Here is a 22720-nt window from a genome sequence, read left to right as displayed (position 1 = left end):
CGTGGTGCCCGCGAGGGGGTGAGCGGGTGGGGCGCACGTTACAGTGCCCCTGTGTGGGCGGCTTGGTTAGCACAGAGGGATTATGGACAGACAGACGGCGGGTTTCCATCCAAGACGATTACGTCTAAATTTAAGCCCCTCAGAGAGCAGGCTCCTGGTTATAAGAGTTTCCCTCGCAGAGGGGAAGCGCCATGATGCAACATGGGGTCTTTTGATTGATTGATTTATTTTACTGCTGTTGAGACGCTAACTCACAATGCTGTAATATCTGGACCTCAGTGTGAGATGGTGTATTAAATTTCACACATCATATTCAAATGCATTCATTCACAGACCAGAGCTGACCAGGTAATGAAAGGGAAAGAATAGGAGGGATCCAAAGCTATGGTATTTAAGTGTCTTTATATGTGAATATACCTGGGAGTGTGCATGTGTGTGTGTGCGCGCGTGTGTGTGTGAATGTGTGTGTGTGTGTGAATGTGTGTGTGTGTGTGGATGTGTGTGTGTGTGCGTGTGTGTGTGTGTGGATGTGTGTGTGTGTGTGTGTGTGTGTGTGTATGTGTGTGTGTGAGAGAGAGAGTATGCTTGCTGCATGGTCTTCTCAGCCATCTCCTGCCTCTGGCTCTTTTTTCTTCTCTTTGACTTTTACTGATGTCTTCCTTGCCACCTTCACCTTGTCCTTCCCAGGGTCCTTTGCAGACTCTTTTCCTGATTCCTTTGTTGAGTCCTTATCCTTAGAGGACTCTTTCTTGGACTCCTTTGAAGACTCTTTTACCGAATCCTTCTTTGATTCTTTTGACTCCTTTGAAGACTCTTTAACCGAATCCTTCTTTGACTCTTTTGACTCCTTTGAAGACTCTTTAACCGAATCCTTCTTTGATTCTTTTGACTCCTTTGAAGACTCTTTCACCGAATCCTTCTTCGATTCTTTTGGCTCCTTTGAAGACTCCTTGTCTTTTGTTGAGTCCTTCTTTGGTTCCTTTACTGATTCCTTAGCAGGCTCTTTCGCAGAGTCTGTCTTGCTTTCCTTAGTAGATTCCTTCCCTGAGTCTTTCTCTTTCTTTGATGGTTCTTTGGATGAATCTGCAAAAAAGAAACAAAATGAAAACAAATATCAGAGTGGGCTCAGACAGTCACATACATCCACACCATTCAATGTCAAAAGGATGATGGCCCAAAAGGCTATTAATAGATTCATAGATGCTGATATACATTTCAGGAAAAAATCTCTCAAGGGAAAATACTTCTTGTTATCAAACGTCAAGTGACTTTTGTTTGATAGTGGCCGGTATGTGAAAGGCATGTAAATCCACTCTCATTCCTTCATATCAGGTGAAATATGCTGGCTAAATTCAGAGGTCAAAGATAACATTGAAGCCCAGTGTTGACATTCTTGCATAGTTGTATTAACGCATTCCACAAGGAGCCAAACATTGTCTCTTAATGCCTTTGGTGACCCTAAATACATAAGTGTACAAAAGTACAAACACATATACAAACATAAACACGCACACATGCACGTGAACTCATTACGCTCACTTGGCCGACGCGAGGCCTGACTCGACGCAGTTGTCCCTGTCTCTGGAGCCTGTAATATAAGACGACCGCAGAAGTGGTAGTCTAATTAAACACGTGACTACTACCAGGCTCTTGGGGGAAATAGCTCCAAGTTCTGCTGCATGAAACTCTCCCTTCTGGATGCTCCTTTAAGTGGGATCCCCCTCTAAAGTTTAATTCCCAACATGACCCGTCTGCAAAGGGGCACCGAAGGAGAGAACCCACCCTTGGTCCAGAGGCACCAAACGGGCAGGTGTAAGGGATTGGCCCTGCTTGCCCTGAGGGTTACTGGGTCACTTTTTGGGGGGTGTGAAGGTTAGCACACTGTCTCACACCACAGAGGTTAGCAGGGGCTTGTCACTGTTGAGCTCAGCTGCACTCTGGAGGGACGAGGGGGGGGGGGGGGGGGGGTTGGTGATGAAGGGTTAGTTCTGTCTGTCATCTGAGGTCTGGGAGCTGAGCATGCTCAGTGAGTATGATCGCTGATCCTGGCCGAGACAGAGAGCCGGCCTCATGCTGTCTGCTGGGACTGACGCTGACTGACAACGGCACCTGGCGCATGACAAAAGGAGCCGTCCCCAACCCCCGGTCTCATCTCCCTCCACAGCTGATCAGCCCATTGATAAGGTGACAACAGCGCCGTGGCGTCCGGACAATCACCACCACTCATCTGCATTTGAATGGATGACGTCTTGAGTGCTGCACTCCTGTACTGAAGGAGCTGTTTCAAAACTTACTGTTTTTTTTTTTTAAGGGGATCACAAGATGTCGTGATGGTGGTTTAGGAGCGTCTCTGCAAGACGGCCGAAGCAGTCTGGCGGTTTAATTCAGGTATCGCCGCGCGTCGAGAGCGGTCAGATGGTACAAAACCGTCCAATGGCGAGCTCTCTTTTGGTGGGGCAACCCGACCCGATGCCACAATACCATGCAGCCGCAAAGAAAAACAGAGTCAAATAAAGGAAAACGAGACTTGAGAAAGAAAAAAAAAAAAAAAAAGCCGCACGCAACAGAGAGAACACGAGAGGCCCCGTGTGAACAGACTAAAAGCACTAGTAAAGATTGGGTATAAAAATGGAGCAGCCGCTTATAATGCTGAGCTACTGGCTCTTAGTTTCCATTTCTGACACATGGAGTAGAAATCAGTCCAATCAGTCAACCGCCGCCGAGGCTTCAGATCTTTTACAATCACGCATTTAAGGGCAGGACTAGGCTGATGTGCAGGAGCACTGTGCTGACTAAAGGACTCCCATTCTCCTTCAGTCTTTCTCACACCCATTCATACACACATACATACATACATATACAAACAGTGTGCCAACATGGCTTTGAATTGGAGACTCACAGAAGTTTATTGATGCTGTGTTACAATGAATGTTTTTATACTCTATGTGGGAAAGTAACTGTGCATGGGATAGCGTGTGAACTGGTGGAAGATGCCGGAACGTGTGACCGCTGTGCGGTACATATGTGTCTGGACATTGTGTTCTTCTTTTGTATATGTGTGTGTATATATATATATATAAATATGTATGTATGTGTGTGTGTGTGTGTGTGTATTTGTGCGTGTGTGTATATATATATATATATATATATATAGCAGATTCAGCAGATTTACTGTTGCCTTCTTGCATGTGTGTCTCTCATATTTTTGAGTGGACATGTCAGCTAACATAATATATGAATCTTATTGTCTGAGTGAGTATGTGTGTGGAAGAGAGAGAGCGAGCTGTGGGAATATGCATCCACAGTCATTCAAAGCTGTCAAATAGGCCCAATACTAATCCAGGTCATACAGCATAGCAACTGTTACTGTGCACATGGGAGTGTACACAAACTGTGTGAGAGTGTGCATGTGTGTGCGTGTGTGTGTGAGAATGAGAAAGAGAAAGAGAGATCGTGGCGGACACACCCACCCACGGCACACAGCCAGTTATGTTTCTGTAGACCCCCAGTTACAGCTGGCGAGTGTGTCAGAGCTGGGATTTGAACCGTGAATTCCAGATGTAAGACGCACCTCTGCAGAGTTTGACTGGAATGGCATTGCCTCCAGTGGGTGCACCATTCACAAGTCCATAATACTATGCTTGAATATAGAGGAAACCCTCTCCCCTGGCACTAAACAAGTTGGCTAGGCCACATCAGAGATGCTCTAAAAACCCTTTGAAACGGAGAAAATGCCAAACACCACACGGCCACACAGACTAAACAGCTCTAAACATCCCCTCTAGGGAAAAATCTGATGACAAAACTATTAAAGACTTTGTCATCATCCGCCAATGTCATATCTCAGAACAACAGTTCCACGATGGAGAACAGTATATCAGTTTGTGTGTGTGTGTTTTGATTTATAGATCAAGACTAAATCACAGTGAACTCTGGTCTAGCGACACAGTGAGAGGCAGGGGCAGGGGGGGGAGCAGAACTGTAAACATGAAGATAGCATTCAGTCAGGATAGTGTCCATCTCCACTTCTCAAAGCACAGATTTTCTGGCTGGCTTGCTTTCTAATAGTGGAGAGCGGATCTCGCTGATTCTCCAAAGGGCTATAGTCAAAATAGACAGGCTACACACAAAACACCTGCATTCTCTGTCAGTCCTGACTCTATGCGGGAGGCTTCATCCCTTTCAGCAATGTTTTATAAACATCGCCGCTGCAGATCACCAGATCCAAGACTCTGTGATGTGTGTAGCCTCACTCACAATGAAAGGCAACACGGGCATTGTGTAAGGGTACAACAACAACAACAACAACAACAACACTCTCGTTTTCCTTCAACACTCATGCACTCTTGTCTGATACTGAACTGAATTGGTGGCACTTATGCAACAGACAGCTCCTTAATGGCTACATGCTTGGTTTGTATTCTGCCTGTCCTGGAAGTCGCTTGGAATAAAAGCGTCCTCTAAACAAACAAATGTACGTGTAGATGTAAAACAACAACAGCTTGGGAATGATATTTAGTTTACTCAGTTGTAGCATCGTGTGAAAGCGAGCTCCCCTGGTTTTCTCAGAGCCTCGTAACAATAAAGGATAAGACGTTATCAGAAACCAGCCATCTAGGCTAAACGCTCCCATCGGTGCAGAGACTTTAAAGTCTGCCGGCTGAGGTGGCCGCGGTGGTCTCTCCTGAGCTCTGTGGGAGCCAAGCGTACACCTGCGCCGTGGAAAAGTGCCCTCGGGCAACACACTCATCAACTGCAACGGGTTACAGGGTCTGGAGAGGGCCAGGGCAAACACGGCTGAGTAAACACCAACCCTAATCCCAGCAAGTCACAGAGTCTAAGCCAGTAAACCCTTCCTGTAAACGAGTGGAAGATCAAGCAAATTACATCCAAGCTGAGAGAAAAGAGGGAGGGAGGGAGGGAAGGAGGGAGGAAACAGGGACAGAAAACAACAAAATAAAGAGAGAAAGATTTGTGGTTTGGATTTATGAGGCCGTAACCCATTCCCACTTCTCTGCTCATGTCTTGGCAAAGTCGACAACACTCAAAAAGCCCGTGGCGGGAGATGGACGAGGCAGAGGACTATCTGGGTCTGCTAAACGAACGTGTTCTGTCACACAGGTCTCTGTGTCAGCTCCCAGTGACCATGTGACGTCTCTATGGGCTCTACAGGTCCTGTCAATAAAACAGTTGATCAGTCCACAGTTGGTGTGACAGGGGGGGTTTGAAGGGGGTAGAACAAACGTATAGAGACAACTTCAGTAGTGTGGTTAGGTTCCTCGTGAAGTTGGGGGGGGGGGGGGGTGTCAGATGCCCAAAGATAACATCACACACTCCTGCCTTTGTCTCCTCGTGGACCCCCACCAAAACTCACGCCCCCTCCACTTTCACCAGACTAAACAGAAGCCATTCATCTCTCTGCTGCCATGTTTGGAAGACCTAGTGATGGGGATGAGGGGTGTGTGTGTGTGTGTGTGTGTGTGTGTGTGTGTGTGTGTGGGGGGGGGGGGGGGGGGGTGATGTAAGAGAGGAGAAGTGGCCACATACATATCTGGCTAGCAGCTACAACAAGACCAAGTGCCAAAACCCAAAGCCAGAAACCGCCTTAAGTCTTAAGCAAGGCAAGGCCTAGCTCAATGTCTGGGACACTGTGCCTTCACATCACAACTTCATGGCAGCTGAACACCAGTGGCACACCTTTAAAAGAGCAAAGCATTTTCATGAGGAGAGACAAGAAACACACCATTCAGAAATAATGAATGCCTCTCCGACTTTCCAAGATTTCCTTCAAAAGGTCAATAGGGAGGGGGAAAAAAAGGATTTGTGTTTGAGAAAGAGAGCGAGAGGGAAAAAAAAAAAAGGAGTAGCTGTACTCTGAAGACGTAAGCAGGTGAATGAAACGGGAAGAAAATTGGCCGGAATAAGCACTGGGATCATATAAAGAGGCGGATAATATCCTTCCGCTAAACAAGCTATTGAGCTAGTTTTTCTTCTTTTTATTTATTTATTTTATATAGCTGTCCCTGCCAGATTTGCCCAGCCCCACTTTAATCATTTCTTAACCACATGAGTTCTAGAACAGTCTTATTCTCTTTACCTCTATATTTAATCTGTCATTTCCTTGTCTTCCATTAGTACAGTATTCCTTAATTTACCTGACCGAAAAATATAAATGCCTCTATACATTCAACAGCATCCAGTCAAAACTTACAGGACCATTCCATCAGCGCGTGGTGTCTCGTTCAGAGAATAAAACCTCCGGACAGTCAGGGACAAAACCTGAAAAGGGGTGAGACTTTTTTCTAGGTGACAGGGTGTTGTCTTTTATACTCTTTAGAGAGAAATTCTCTTCATTTTATTGGTTAATCAGTCTGACAGAACGCGTTGATCATGTCCCTGAAGCTGACGCCAAGCGACCATTTTCCCCAGATTATCAGACATGAGCGGAGTCTGAGCCAAAGCCAAAGCCAAAATGATTTGTGTGTTTGTGTGTGTGACCCCACGGGGGGAGAGAGGGAGAGAGAGAGAGAGAGAGAGAGAGAGACAGACAGAGAAAAAGAGAGAGAGAGAGAAATGTCTGAGTGAGTCGTAGTTGTGGTGAAGCTTCACTTTATTTATTTGGTTGATTTAATACTATTTCAGGGCTTGGAATGCACTGGTAGGCACAGTCGATATGTTTGTGTCATCCGGTGACAGCTCCACCAACACGCGGAGCCCTCAAACATTTCTGTATAAATGACCTGTTCCCAAACATTTTCACAACACACACACACACACACACACACACACACACACACACACACACACACACACACACACACACACACACAGGCGACTAAACCACTCAAAACAAAGAAAGTAAAAGTGTTGCTGGGTGTGACTCCTCTACTAATGACGTTGTTTTTGTTCTCTGTAGCAGCCTGTGACATCAGTCTTCACACAGCGAGAGACTGTGCCACAAAGGAATAGAAGCCTCATGGAATTTAGTAACTGGACAGAGAGAAAGAGAGAGAGAGAGAGAGAGAGAGAGAGAGAGAGAGAGAGAGAGAGAGAGATGGCTGATTGGTAACGCTGGGGAGCTCTTGGCCTCAGAGGGTGTGGCACGAGTGGGATCATTCCGGTGGTCAGCAAGGATATTTTTTCTGTGCTTGTCTACGCCCTGGTACAAAACGTCTCTCCTCTAGGCGTCCACACACATGCACACACACACACACGCACGCGCACACACACACACACACACACGTGCGTACGCTTTAGAACTGTCTCTCTTTCAGTCATCGACTCACACTGCCTGCATAGTCTGCACTCTGCCCACATACAGCTGTACCACATCTAAGACGGGCAATTAGAATGGTAGGCCTGGCACACACACATACACACACACACACACACACACACACACACACACACTTTGATACGAAACATATGAATACGCATACACACATTTCACTTTATACATAAACATAGTCTGAGTGCACATGGGCAAAAATAAAAAATGTATTGCAAAAGCATAATAAAAGCAGCACACACACACACACATGAACACAGACACACATACATACACACACACACACACACACACAAAAGAGCCGGGAACACGTTTTCTCGCTTGCAGCCCTTTTATGCAGGGGAAGCTGTGGTCTCTTTTTCTCTGGCCGGCTGTAGGCTGTCTCTGTTGCGGCAGAACAGGCTGTATGAAAATGCCGGAGGATTCCATCTGAATTGTTTTAACACTGTTATAGTTCACCACTGCTTTACCCTCCGGCAAAACAAGAGCTTCAGCACCAACAACCCACCATTTTCACAGAAATCAAACCGCCGACTCAAAGACTAAAATATATACGCTCGATATTTGCAAAAACACTCTCAGATTTTTTTTTTTTTTTTTTTTTGGATTGAGTCAAGAATCTATTTCGGTCTCCAAACCTCAAACAGGTGCTCATTGTTGAGTTAAACCCCCTGAGATCCATTTAAAACATTAAACTGCAATTTCTACCTCAGAAGAAACGTTTTTTTTTTTTTTTTTTTGGTAAGGAAAGTTCTCTTCAGCTCTGGATTCTTGCAGGTGACTCAGTCGTAATAAAGGACAGGCTGCATTTTCACACTGCGTTCTCCCTTCGGCTCAGAGAGACTGGAGAGGAAAGGGAGCTTTCTGCTTACGCACTTACAACGTCTCAAGGTTTGGGTTTTTCTCTACCTTAGAGCTGGGTCTTAGCCTGGACCACCTCTCCATCCCACCTCCTCCTCCCTCAGCACCTCCCCTACCTGCTCCTGTAAATGCTCCTCTGTCCGAACTCTCCTCTCTCTCGCTCCCTCTCCCATGGGCTGCATCTTAAACAGGGACTTCACCCTTTTTGGCATGTGTACTCATTATAATGTTTACTTCCTTACTTCCTTTAGCATCAAGGATTTAATGAAATCCTTAATGTGATTTTTTTTTTTTTTTTTTGATATGGTATTTCAGAAGCCCAATATTTACCAACCTTACCGCTGTTTATATTTTGAAATCCACTAAGTACATTAGTGTACGATTTCTGAAGGCTGACCGAGCCAAAATAGCTTAACCTCCTGTTTTAAGCGCCGACAGTTTTAAGTGCTGTTTTGTGAGAATGAATGCGAAGATTATTAACCAGATTACGCAGCATGTAGAAGACCTGAACACTGTTTAGAAATAAGTCTTTGCTGTACGTACAAAAAAAAAAAAAAAATTTATTTGAGAATTCAACATGTGTGTATCAGTCGCTGTTAACAGTGTGATAAACGCTGGCAGTTTAGACCACAACGGAAACCGAGTGTTTTTCACGAAATGACCAGGTGAGTGTCATAACATGCAGATATCATAGGAAAATGGGTTACTTTCCCCATTAAAATCCAGGCCCTCTCAGACAGATTTTACATTTCAGTAGAACCACTGTCAATGACAAGGCGTCTCTCACACTAAAACTCTGATAATCCCTCTGTGTAATAAACAGGCCAATATCACAATATACAAACTTCAGTAGCCTTGATTCAGAACTACCTGGATTTGTAATCATTTCCCTCTCAAACAGATGAGTAAATCAATTCAAACTTTTAAAGTTTCTAGATAAGCTCCTGATACATGTCTAATCATGCTCTACAGTTTCTGTTGATCTCCCAACCCACGGCAGCTCATTCTAAACCAGTGGCCACAGACACACATCCTATGTCTAACCTAAAAGATGGAGGGGGAGTAAAGATTAACCTGCACTTCATAAAACACCAAGATTTCATCACTGTCAAAATACTCAACTCTGATCCGCAGGGCGAGCGGGGGGTCACGCGTGTTTCTTTGGCAGGACACTAATTTTTGTTTTTGGTCACGAGCGCTTCAACTGTCCAAAGGTCAGACTGTGCCAGAGATACACTGAAAACCACACAGCGCTTCAAAAAAAAAAAAAATAGAGGGAACAAGGAGGAAGGGGGAAAAAATGTCAGGAAATATTTCAATCAAAGACACTTCTTGGAAACAAGAAAGACTCTGTGCTCATAGTCCCCAAAATGTCTCATCCTCTCCCGCAGTGCGGAACAAATCACACAGCATTTCAACCCTTAATGACACGGCAGGCACAAAGAACTACAATTCACAGTCTTTTTTTTTTTCCCAGGCCTTGAAAAAGGAAGATAAGAGTGCTGGTGTACTGCGGTAGTGGTTTGTGCTGGAGATGAAGGATGGGGAGTAGAGTTAGAGTTTTTAGCGATCACAAGATCCTTTATCGTAGAGTTAAGCTATGTCTCCTTCTCTCAGTCTCAAAGAGCTCTCTCTCTCTCTCTCTCACACACACACACACACAGCCCCATTATAGGATCTGTCAGCTAGATCTGATCAAATCTCTTCAACACAGGAGCCATTCTATCATTTCACCAGAGACAGAATACAGGAGACTGGACACACACATACACATACACACACACACACACACACACACACACACACACACACACACACACACACAAGGCTGGTTTTACCAAGTCTGAGTAAAAGTGAGTAATGGTAAACAATGGGAAACAGCATGTGAGGTTACTAATGCACACATTGTCTCTGTGTGTCCTGCCAAAGGCTTGGGATCAGCGATGTGCGGAGATGAGCGGTGGGATTCCGGAGGGGATTGTTACCAGGAGACGAATGCTTGAATTCCAGAGTGGATCGTTTGACCGTGAATGTCAGGAATGTCCAGTTCAAAGCTTGGCGGAGCCCTCCCTCCCCAGCAGGACCAGTATCTTTGTGTGACTGGTCTCCACTGTGCTGTTAAAGCTCTCTCTCGCCCCAGGATACAGACAGACAGAGAGAGAGAGAGAGAGAGAGAGCGAGAGAGAGAGAGAGAGAGGGAGAGAGAGCATCTTCACGGCTGCAGCTGTTTGACAAGCTTGTTAAAGTACACACGCACACACACACACACACGCACACACACACACACACACACACAGGCTCCAGATCCAGTCTCCTCCTCTCAAGCAGTAATCAACTGTGACCTTCATCTTTCTTTACTAAGAGCTTGTTCAATGTCAAAACCAACACAAGTGCAGGGTTACCTTTTCTGTACTTCATTCACACAGATACTCACTTTCCCATCCAGTCTAATAACAACAGGTTGTACCCGCTGACACCTCGCCTCTACAATCTAAAAGCAAACAGACCTGAACGTCGGTTTCCTTCTGAGAACGTCGGCCAAACCACGTGTCTATTTATGTGTGGATGTGATCTACAGGTTTCTCAGGCTATCACTCTATATTGGTTAACCAGCTGTTACATCTGGACTAGGGATGGTTTGATTTGAAAGCGTGATATATTGTCCTAGCGTGCTTCATTATAACTGTCAACTGTCAAACCCATCAAAATCACCATGGCAGCGAGAATCCGTTCCAAAGCTGTCGGCGATCGGGAACGCAAACGCGGTGACAGAGGATAATCATCATTACGAAACATCGCAGACAAGCCATATCACAGCGGTCACATGTTTCTGCTGCACGGTGAATTAAATCTTCAGTTCCTCTGGTCTACAAAACCCAAAACTGGTTTGCATCTGTTATGATAATATCTCTATTACATCTGTCCTTTAATTTGAACGAAACTAAGGAAATGACAGAAATGAAGACCTCTGATTCTTCACGGCTCATTCCAAGGGCGTCGCAAACAAAAGTGTTATTGTTGTTTTAGAAATGTGTGTAAGTGTGTGTTTGCATGTGTGTATGCGTAAGTGTGTGTGCGCGCGTGCATGTACGCGTGTGTGTGCTTGCAACACGTGCACTGAATCGTTGGCCAACATTACATAATATGCGGCAGACACTTCTTTTTACAAGGCTGCCCCTTTAAAATAAGCATCCCTTTAATACACACTCTTCATGCTCCAAAGATCTCGCTCATTCCAAATTATTTGCACCTAATTGTTAACAAATGGTCAGAATTTCAGAAAGAGACATAAGAGGAAAGAAAACAAGGCTACTTGATATATTAACTTTATGAAAGTCTGGAAAGCGTCCATTTTTTTTTGAGGCTGTGTTAATTAGCCTTGTAAATGGGCCAGCATGTCAAGCAGCCATGGCTGTGCGTCCACGCATGCTTAAACGTGTTATTCTAGCTCGGAAAGACCCCCTTTCACATACGCATTCATGCATGTTCTCATTTTCCAACTCATTCAGAGCCCTAAAGGATAACCGCCATCATAATTTGAGTTCATAATTACCATTCAAGTGGACGGTAATGGTGAAACACCTCCACATAAAACCGTGTAGATCCAGATGCCTTCTGATATGAGGGCGTGTTCCTTAAATACACACACACACACACACACACACACACACAGAGCGAACATCTGGGCATGTTTGTCGTGTGTATCAGTAATACACAGCTGCTCCCGACATTAGTGAACTTAAATAAATTCCACCTATAATGGGTGGTCTATGTTTCCACTGCTCCTAATGTTATTGTACCATAAAGAAAAATATCCATCATAAATTACCTACATGCTACCGAGTTCAGCCTGCAAACTGAAAACCTAAGCTTCTTCAACAGCCATACCAGACTCTTTTTATATATCCCTCTGTACACTCTCCATATCCCCTTTCATGCCTTCCTCCTGCTCTCTTCCTCTCTCTCCCTGTCTTTGTTGGAGACAGAAGCAGAATGAAGGAGGATCTGGAGGCTGTGAGTGAAACGGTGGACTGTGTTTGTAAACAGAGTTACGCAGATTGCTGGGTTTGTGCATGTGCACATGTGCTAGGATCTGTGGTGAGAGCACAGCTGAAGCCAATTGTCTAAAACCTCTGGCCCTCACTCTCCCAAACACGTCACCCTCAGCATCAGCGTCACGGACGTAAAAGAGTTCCTCTAATATCATTCTCTCCTGATATCTCTGGACAAAAAGAATGATAAAAACGGTAAGAAATAAAATCAGTGATAATATTAATATTCACATCAATATTAACAACAACAACAATAATAATGACAATAACAATAATAATGATGATGATGATAATGATGATAATAATAATAATGATAATAATAATAATAATAATAATAAAATCCTCACACCCATAAAATCCCAGCATCTCTTTCCTAAAGCACAGTTATTTGTGACTAAAAAGATCAGGAGATACTGTTTTCCACACACACAAAGTAAAGGGATGGTACTTTCCCTGGCGTTTCAAGGAAAACAGAAGGGAAACTGTTATATCCTTAAATACACAGACACACATTTATATAACGTCAATATCCCCAGGATGACGGCGCACTGCGAAAGCGTGTTTCTACGAAACAGGTGAGTCATCTTTCGAACTCCGTGTCCTCGGGACAAGGTGTCATTCAGCGTGCGCCTGTCTGTCACACGCATTATCCCTCATCTTCTTCCCCGCCACACCCACGACCGGCACCCCTGGCAGCACCTTCGCTCGGTTGCTAACAAGCAAAAAGGTTTGTTTATTTAAAGAGTCTCTCTCTCTCTCTCTCTGTTTGCTCTGCTGCTTCATGCCTCCATTCGCTGAAGGCCGACATATTGTTTTTTTTTTTTTTGATTTGTGCTTGGCTTAGGAGGATTAGCGGTCCAGTGAAACACACTAAGTTCACTGTGAGAGACGCACTCCACACACGCTGAACTGAGTTTGAACCGAGGACGGTGTTGGTGGAAACTGCGGGGATTCAACACGCTAAGGACAATTAAATAATAATAATCACATGACTTTTTTTTTTTTTTTTAGATAATACCTCGCTAATAACTACGTCTGAGACGTGGCGTGTCCTTGTGTACCTACATCCCCCAAACAAAGAAATGCTCCCTTAAAAACAAACAACTCGGAAAAAGGGAAATTTAGAGGAATTAAAACCCATTCAAAATAAGAGAGGGAAGCGCATAGATTTTAGAAGTCCCCACAAATAATGCACACATTTAGATAAACGCATATTGTCTGTCTTTTGTTCTCTTTGTCCCTCTCTCCCTGTTTCAGCGGCTCACTTGCACTAACCCACCATCCTCTGCTGAAAAAAGAAAAAAAAAAAAAAGAGAGAGAGAAGAAACTCAGTCCCCACTGTCATGGCTCATTTGGAAGATGGTCCCCCCTCATCTCCCTCTGGAGAACCCACAACACCCCCTCCCCATCTCCCCCAGGTTGTGGCCCACACCTGTGGCTGCTGACTCCAGCCATGTCTCTGGTGGGAGAAGGAGAGGTATGTGACTGGTGCAGAGGGAAAGGGGAGAACAGATTACATCAGCATGTATAGTCTTTACTGCTCTGGTCTAACAGTCTGATAACATTACTCCAGAAAGAGAGAGAGAGAGAGAGAGAGAGAGAGAGAGAGAGAGAGAGAGAGAGCAAGCTTAAAAGAGAGAGAGACATCTATTTACCTTATCCTGAACCCACAGCTATTCAACTTTGCTCATGTCTTTTGGATGATGTCTGTGTGTATTTTGACATATTTGTGGTTAGCTGATTGTGACAGCAACAAAACAGATGATCCCTGGGAAAATCCCAATCTTCACTCAATCTTAACACTAAGTAGAATAGAGAGGAGATGAATAGAGTTCAGCTCAATCTTAACACTAAGTAGAATAGAGAGGAGATGAACAGAGTTCAGCTCAATCTTAACACTAAGTAGAATAGAGAGGAGATGAACAGAGTTCAGCTCAATCTTAACACTAAGTAGGATAGAGAGGAGATGAACAGAGTTCAGCTCAATCTTAACACTAAGTAGAATAGAGAGGAGATGAACAGAGTTCAGCTCAATCTTAACACTAAGTAGGATAGAGAGGAGATGAACAGAGTTCAGCTCAATCTTAACACTAAGTAGGACAGAGAGGAGATGAACAGAGTTCAGCTCAATCTTAACACTAAGTAGAAGAGGAAATAGAGCAAAGAAGAGGACTGTTGAAGAAGTCTTCCTATGGTATAGCATGGACAAAACGGCTAAATGTAGAGCAGACTATGTCTGGTAAAAGTGTGCCAAGATTTGTAAATAAAAGTAAAGTGGCTATTTTGGACCAGCACGTGGCCCTGGCAGAGAAGAGAAGACCTTTTTGACCGTCAGGTGGTTAACACAGGGATGAGACAGGTGAAAGAATAGTGGGAGAATAAGAGGGGAAAGCAGGATGCTGATGACAGACAGTGACTGAGTGGTTCTGTTGCATGTTTTTCCGACTCAAAATGAACTATCGCAACAACATCACATAAAGACCCTGACAACGGCTTCATAGTCAACTGCAAAGTGGTTTGGCTTCTGTTATAAATATATTCTGTGTCACACAGGACCAGACACACACACACACACACACACACACGCAAGCATACACGCTGTCACACAGGGAGACAAGCAGATTTCACTGGGTGTCACGTCGAACTGTCAAGTAAACATGAAAATAAAACACACGCACGCACTCACATAAGCGCATACTCACACAAACACACCCACAAATGCTCTCACGTTAAAAAAAATACAAGGAAGCCACTAGAGAGAGAGTAATTAAAAAGGCAGTCCTGGACCCAGCGCCATGCTTCCGGTTGTAAATAGGCGAGCGCCTTTCTTGTGGATGTCTGCATTCCATATTCAGCACAGTGACAGACAGTCTTGCCCAAACAATTAATTGTGATTTGGGCCTGACTCTTCGGGAGCGCAGCCGTGGCTGGGGAAAGCCGGTCGGCTTCAGTTTCACCTTCCAGGGCGTCTGAGAGAAGGAGGCTGCTCTCTAATTGCACAGTAATTTGTTTGGCATCCCTGTCCTTTGTGGTTGTGCTCTTCACCATTGACTGCCGAGCCGCATCCTCCCCAAGGCGCTCATTTCTGCTTACGCTCCTGTAGGGCAGCTCACTGACACACACACACGTACACTGACACATTCACACACTCACACACAACACAGACACCGTGACACATAAAACACACACACACACACGCACACACACACACACATAACGGGGGAGAGAGAGAGAGAGAGAGAGAGAGACAGAACAAAACACACATACACACACACACCACACAAGCGTACACTGTTGTCATTTTTTTTTATTTTTGTGCCGTTAAATGTGTATCTTAAACCCATATACGTATTTAACATCTGCAAATTCCAACTACAAAGTGCTATTTCTCATTTCTCGGTATTTCACTCTTTTTCCCTCACATATTTCATCCCCTGCTATTTCCTCCATCCATTTCATGTTCTTAAATTAGGAGTGTTGAATGGCAGAGGGCTTTGATCTGAAATATGGAAGGGTAAACCTAAGGGATTATAAAAAGTCAGTGTGTCCCTCACAGGTTTAGGCGGCAGTTTAATTGAAGTCAGGGAGGTGGTATGTTCCTGTACACATACATCACGGCCCCTAGACGCTGTTTCCTTTTACATCACTCTAATCTAATCATGAAGAATGGCCAAAAATACAGTCCACATCCTCCGGACAACTCTCAGATAATGCCGTCTATAGGAGCCAACATGGCAGTCTCTTACGTTTCCCGTCGGATTAGATAAATGGAATTATTCATGTACCAGAGGAAACTAGAGGAAACACCTGGTGGTATCTCAATGGACAGCAGGTAGCAAACAGGTAAGTGGGCAAATGGGAGTGACTAGAAAACCTATTGGCTGCTAACAGTTCTTGAGGAGGAGAGCAGAAGGTTATAGGAGAGGCAACACCTTAGACAACTGCTGTTTTCTCCTGTCTCCTCCTGGGAGTCTCTGCAGTTGTCTCAGAGGGACTCGTCTGGCGCGGGGAGGAGGGGGGAGGGGGGGTATGAGGGTGGGATTTTGGGGGCAGGCACCACAGGGCAGCCTGTATGTGGGCCAGTCAGCCGTCGGAGGGTGAAAGGCGTTTAAGTCTGCGGTGACAAGAAGGATAACAAACACGGTGGTGTAGCTAATCACCGCCGGTTCTCTGCCCCCCTCCCGCCTCTCTGAAGAGCTCCAAAGAATTACAGTCCTAACGCCCTGCTAGAGCAAACAACACTCTGTTTATACTTTCATCCTGCTCTCTCCATTAATTCTCCCCCCTGTCAGGAGAGTGCGGGTCGGAACGACCAGCTGAGGGTGGAAGAGGGGTTCTCTTTTGGCCAGGGCAGTGAGAAAGAGAGAGAGACAGAGACAGGGAGAGGGAGAGAGAGGAGAAAGAGGTTCCTTTCAGTGTGAGAGAGCGAGTAACGTCTCTCTACTCATTACATTTATCACATCTGTGCCCCCCCCCCCCCAAAAAAAGAAAAAGCCCCTGGACTTCACAAAGACGGGAGCAATCAATTGACATTGGACTTCATTGACTGTGGCCTTCCCTGAATGAGGACCTGATACACAGACCCAGACAGTGGACCGGATTGTGCTCAGGATCGCCCTTAGACTTGGCTCCAGCTGAGCTGGGGAAAGGGGGGGAAAAAAAAGCACAGAATGACAGCTCCAGCGTAACCCAGAGGCTCCAAGGAAAACCCCTCAACACACCTCACTCCATATATCTCTTTCTCTCTCTCTCTCTGACTCCTCTCTGTACCTCCACGTTTTATTTTATCCACCTCTCTCTCTCTCTCTCTCTCTCTCTATCTCCCAGAAATTCTACCACAAAACTCTGTCTTCTCCTGTCCACTCATTTAGTCTCCTTTAAATAACAAAACAGCCGTCGCATTAAGGAATAGAGCTTAATCTTCAAAACACTAGTTTGTGTTTTTCAGAATGGTTAAGTGGTGATTCTTTCAGCAACTGGGGTTTTTTTTTCAGCTGGTAACAATGAAAATCCCCCCTTCCCCCCAAAAAAACAAGCTAAATGTGCATCAGGCGGTCCGTGTCCCCCACAATAACAGTGAGGTTCACCTCACTCAGGGAGTCCGACACTCCACATCTGGTGGACTTTGACGTTCGGTTCCATATATAAACCTGGGTTTTTTGGAAGAACACAGCTCTGAAATAGGAACATAAAATGCCTTCTCCATCACTTTTTGAATCTGCTGCCGGGGCCAAAGCAGACCGCGCGTTCACACACACGCACACACACACACACTACGACCGCTAATCTCCCCCGCCGCGCGGTCGTCATTCCTGCGTTCATCTCCCCAGCCTCCCGCAGGAATGTCTGAGGATCAGAAGCGCGGCGTCCGTCCCTTCCCGTCCCTACCAACGCGCCGTCTCACCAAAAAACGCGACGTACAGACAGGCTGTCACTCACGACATCTGAGAACATCCAGCCGCCCTTCATTGTCATCATCCTCTTCCACCTCCGTCTCCCTTCCGGCTTTTCAGCAGAGCTTGGGGAACAGAAAAAGAGACTGCGAGACATGCCGACTGCCAAATAGTTTGGTATCCCACTGAAGTCTCTAGGGGAGGTGCGCAGCAGATGTGAGAAACTTAACGCAGATGGACAGACTCTCTCTGTGTTGAGCATATTTATGTATGTGTATACACACACGCTCACACAGAAAAATACAGACACCCGCATGGACGCGCACACACACACACACACACAGACATATACAGATATACACACACAAGCTCAGACATACATTTACACACACACAGGCACATGCACACACACGCAAAAACACACACACGCACAGACACACACACACGCACACACACACACATGCACAGACACACACACCACACAAACAAACACACAGAAACATTTCCAAATTTGAACTGAAATTACATCCGTCACAGAGACGGCTAATTTATCCTCTTGACAAATCAAATAATGCAGAAAATCATGATGAAAATCATAAAGAAAGAATGCATCAGGAAAAAAAAATCAGGAGGGAATAGCGCTCTCAAGTCAAAGTTTTCTGACAGAAACAGATGAACTCAAAACAGTTTGGTTAAAAACCATACTTAACTTTTATCACTCTGGCCTGACACTGAAAGACGAGTCCTGCCTCTGATCAAGACAAATGACAGAGGAGTAAAAGAGAGTGAGAGCGGAGGAGGGAAGCGAAAGTGTGAGAGAGAGAGAGAGAGAGAGAGAGAGAGAGAGAGAGAGAGAAAGCGTTGTGCATACAATAAACACTGTCAGACTTACAAAGAACACTGTTGGTGAGCTACAGGTTTAATTGCTTCATTAATCATTGGGTGGGTTTGGATAGCCACTGCAGTGGATGAGGGTTGGACAACACTGACGAAGGGGAAAGAAAAAAAAAAGGAATTTTTTAACCAGAATAAAGAGACTGGTGTGACCGCACCCCCCAAGACATGAGTCTGGACAAGAAAGGAAATAAATTAACTCTACCGGGAGATAATAAACATGGAGTGACAGACACTGAAGGCATCCCTGATAGCACGAGAAGAGAAATAGGTCAAAAAATATCACAGAGAGTAGACTAAAAACCAATTATAGAGTGCAAATTCCAAGACTACAAACTTCCATGATCCAAGTGGCACAGTGCCATACCAGAAAAGTCGTGCATCATGTTTCACAATATCTCTGACTGCTAAAGGAGAGGCTGTGCACCGCTTGACTGCTGCCTCTCTCTCTCTCTCTCTCTCTCTCTCTCCCCTCTCCTGTTCTATGGATCTTATTGATTTCATCTTCCAATAGCTTTGATCACTTTGATAAGCTGGGGCCCTGGGGCTGGCGGCTGAATCTGATCCCTCCTGCGGTTCTTGTACAAATGCTGCCCATGTGCTCATCTGGAACACATCTGGCAAGACCTGGTTCTCGGGCTCTCTAGTCCGACTTTGCGGCAGAAACGTAAGGATAGATCCCTAGAGCATGAATCTCCTTCTCATTCACACACATACACAGACACACACGCAAACACACACTCAACACGGTCCCATGTTCAATGAGTCGGTCGTGGGAGAGGTGCAACGCTTACATATGGAGGGAACTCATCCTTCTCATCTCTCCATGGGGCCTGAGTGGAGATTTGGGGGAGGGGGGAGGTGGTGATTTGGGGGAGATTGTACTGTGGACTTTAGGGAAGGGAGTGAGGAGAAGGCTAGGAGTGAAACAGAAATGCTTTGAGAGTGATTTGGGCAAATATGACAAGTATCCAAAAAAGAATTTCAATTAGATTTAATATTACTACCATAATGTCAGAAATGATGAGAAAGAACCTGCAGGTATTATGTTTTCATGTTCCAAAAGTTTCTTAATTTGATGGAAAGGAACAGCCTAAATGACTGTGGAGAGATGGAGGTAAGATACTGAATGTTATGAAGCAGATGCTAAAGCCATGCCATATTGGCTATTTTTCTGCAGTTTTCTCAGTGTGGGTCTTCACATGGGTCTTAAGGCAAATGGACGGCATTCCTCTACAAGACGGTAAGATGAAGTAACAGAAAACCAGTGTGAGGGGAATTTTGGCGAAACTCCCTGTGCCTAAAGAGCACTCATCAGTAACCCCCTCAAATTTTAAACGACACTCTGATTTAATTTTTTTTGACAACTTGTTTAAAACACAAGGAGTAGGAACAACCCCTCACCCTACTCCTCAGCACACCTAAAAATCACCTCATCCTGTTCACACCAGCCGTAAGAAAACACAGGCTGCTCTAAGCCCTGCTCCACCTCCATGGTGTCTACCCACCCACCCACCCACACACACACACACACACACACACACACACACACACACACACACACACACACACACAAAAGTAAACCCATACTTATACGCACACACAGACACACAGACACACACACACACACACACACACACACACACACACACATCTCTGCTGTCATGCTGCTAACTGCATTTGGCTTGTTTCTGGGAAAGGGAGCAGTACGTCTGGGGTCAGGTCACGTCGGGGCTTTGATTAGAGCACGGGGCTGGAGAGAGTTAATGGAAAAGGGCAGTGAGAGGGCTAGGCTTAACACAGCCATAGTATGATTTGACAGAGCAAGCACAGAGACCACCAAGATACCAAGCCCGACACCGACCCAAGTCCAGGGTCACGCCCTGGGGAGGAGAGGCCTATGTGTGGTCCCATACGGGGTGAAAAGGAAGAGGGGGAGAAAGAGGAGAGTGAGTGGCATGGAAGTGGTGGAAGTGGAAGTGGAAGTTTATTTGTCATTATTTACAGACAAAAAAAAAAAACACACACACACAACAGACACATCTGTCTGCTCTGCTAACTTCTCTCCAACCCAAACTGAAAGTTAAAGACAGCTGCAGAGGGATTAGACAGGGAGACGGCTAACACAAATGGACGCGTAAGGATGCAGACAGCAGAGCGTGCACTCAGACACATAAACAAACACTCACAGACAAAGAAACAGATAAACATATGCTTTCGCTGGCACACATGCAAGCACAGCCACATAAGTACACACACACACACACACACGCACACACGCACACACACACGCACACACGCACACACGCACACACGCACACACGCACCCACCCACAGGCACAAATGCACAGACACAGACACAGACACTGACACTCACACACAAACACAGTTACACACTTTCACAGACCTCCTCCCTAGTTAATGGTAATCCAGTGAAGTAATGTATTGGGGGGGGGGGTATATTTGATCAGGAAATGTCTATCTCCAGAGGCAGAGGTGGAAGGTTTGTTTCCCCCCAGTGGATAGGCCAATGGGCCTGAGGCTGTTGTCTGGTTTGCGAGGTCCATTGTCTTCAGCCCCAAGGGCCACGCCGATCCGTGGATAGTGAGGCGATTGTGTGCATGGGCGCAGGGGAGACGGCCGCCCCATTCATCATCGAATATTTACTTAGCCTTTTCACCAGCCCTCAGAAAACCACACGTTAGCATACATGAGCTAATCTGGCCCAGCTCAGCCAGGAACATACACACACACACACACACATACACACACACAGACACACACACTCCTGTTGGCATTTGTGGGAGAGTCATTGTGTTAACATGTTTATTTAAGGCTGGGAGGCTGGTGTTGAAAAACTTTTAAAGACTTCTACTGTATCAGCTGCTTAGTATCTCAGAGACATTTCAGCATCTCTTTCACACACCTTTGGAGAAAAGATAACACGCCTAAGACGACCCACCCCTGAGACTCCTGTCCAACAATACTCAGAGTAAGCACAGAGATAGAAACCAAGAGCCTGTGAATGGGTGAAAAATAATCAAAGAAACAGAGAGAGACAGAGATGGAGAGGAGGAGAGAGGTAGAGGGGTGGGGGAAAAAAGCAAAGGAAAAACAAAGGCAGAGAGAGAGAGAGAAAAGAAGAGATATAAAAAAAGCAATAGAGTGTGGGATGGATCTGTTCGGCCACAGAGATGTGATTGTACAGCCTTTCCGTTGACTCATCCTGTTATGACACTGACCCGAATAAACACAAGTGCTTCCTATTCCAAACCGCTCCAATTATAATAATGCAAACAAATACCAAATAATTACAGCGCTGACAGTGATGACCCCTGCGAGAGGGTTGGGAAAACAAACAAACTGGTATTCTGGAGAGGAACTAAAGGAGCGTCAGGGTGATTTGGGAATGTTCATTCACTTCTGACTGAGAGCGGGAGTGAAAAGCAGAGCGAAGCTTAAGCCTTCGCCTCGTCTGACGTCTCCTGATTTCTGTGGAGCCCGATTGAGGTTAGCAGAGGGGCATAAATCTCCATCAGACTGCACAGGTCAATGTTGTAAAGTAAATATTTAACGTGTATTTGTTCACCAACAATACGAACAAAGGCCACACTATGTTTAAGACTGGAATATTGAGTGCTTCACTGGCTGGAGTCCCTGATTAGTAGAGCATGGCACTGAATGTAGAGTGAGTGCATCTGTGTATGTGTGTGTGTGTGTGTGTGTGTGTGTGTGTGTTTGTTTAAAGGAGGTTTCCAAGGACATTGATGTGGGAAATCAATCAGTGGTCCCACCCTAGCATCTCCACCCAGCGTGGTCAAACATTTATCAGAGAGAGTTTCGAGAAAAAAAAAAAAAAAAAAAGATATAAAGATATATAGACAAAGATAGATGTGCACAGACAGAAAGAGCAAGTGAGAGAGAGAGAAAGAGACTGATGTACAGATAGAGAGTGAGAAAGAGAGACAGACAGATAGATGGATAGACAGGGTTTACTCTGTCCTTAAGTAGCAAAAGCAGAAAGCCTTCAGTACTACAGTCTGCTGTCATATCAGATCTTATGTGGGGAACGTACAGCATGCCTGACTTGCACAGTGAGATATGGTCAAAACTAAGTGGCAATAAATCTTATATAAAAAAAAAACCCACTAAAAATCTTACCAAAGAAATCTGAGCAGCTTGAAGCATAGTACAGTATGCTTATTGTATATCATATACAACTGCAGTAAATC

General features: G+C 45.2%; 1 protein-coding gene across 1 annotated transcript in view; it reads right to left on the bottom strand.

Annotated features, from left to right (window-relative positions):
* Nucleotides 1-601: 601 nt before the first annotated feature.
* Nucleotides 602-22720, bottom strand: part of bbs9 (Bardet-Biedl syndrome 9) — a 97838-nt gene continuing 75719 nt past the window's right edge. Inside the window, exon 22 of the mRNA XM_030783151.1 lies at nt 602-1083. Within this exon, the coding sequence (XP_030639011.1) occupies nt 602-1083 (482 nt within the window). The remainder of the gene's footprint in view (nt 1084-22720) is intronic.

This window comes from Chanos chanos, chromosome 8 (genome assembly GCF_902362185.1).
Source record: "Chanos chanos chromosome 8, fChaCha1.1, whole genome shotgun sequence".
Classification (NCBI taxonomy): Eukaryota; Metazoa; Chordata; class Actinopteri; order Gonorynchiformes; family Chanidae; genus Chanos; species Chanos chanos.
Note: the sequence above shows the minus strand (reverse complement) of the source record. Positions and strands in the feature narration are given on the sequence as shown.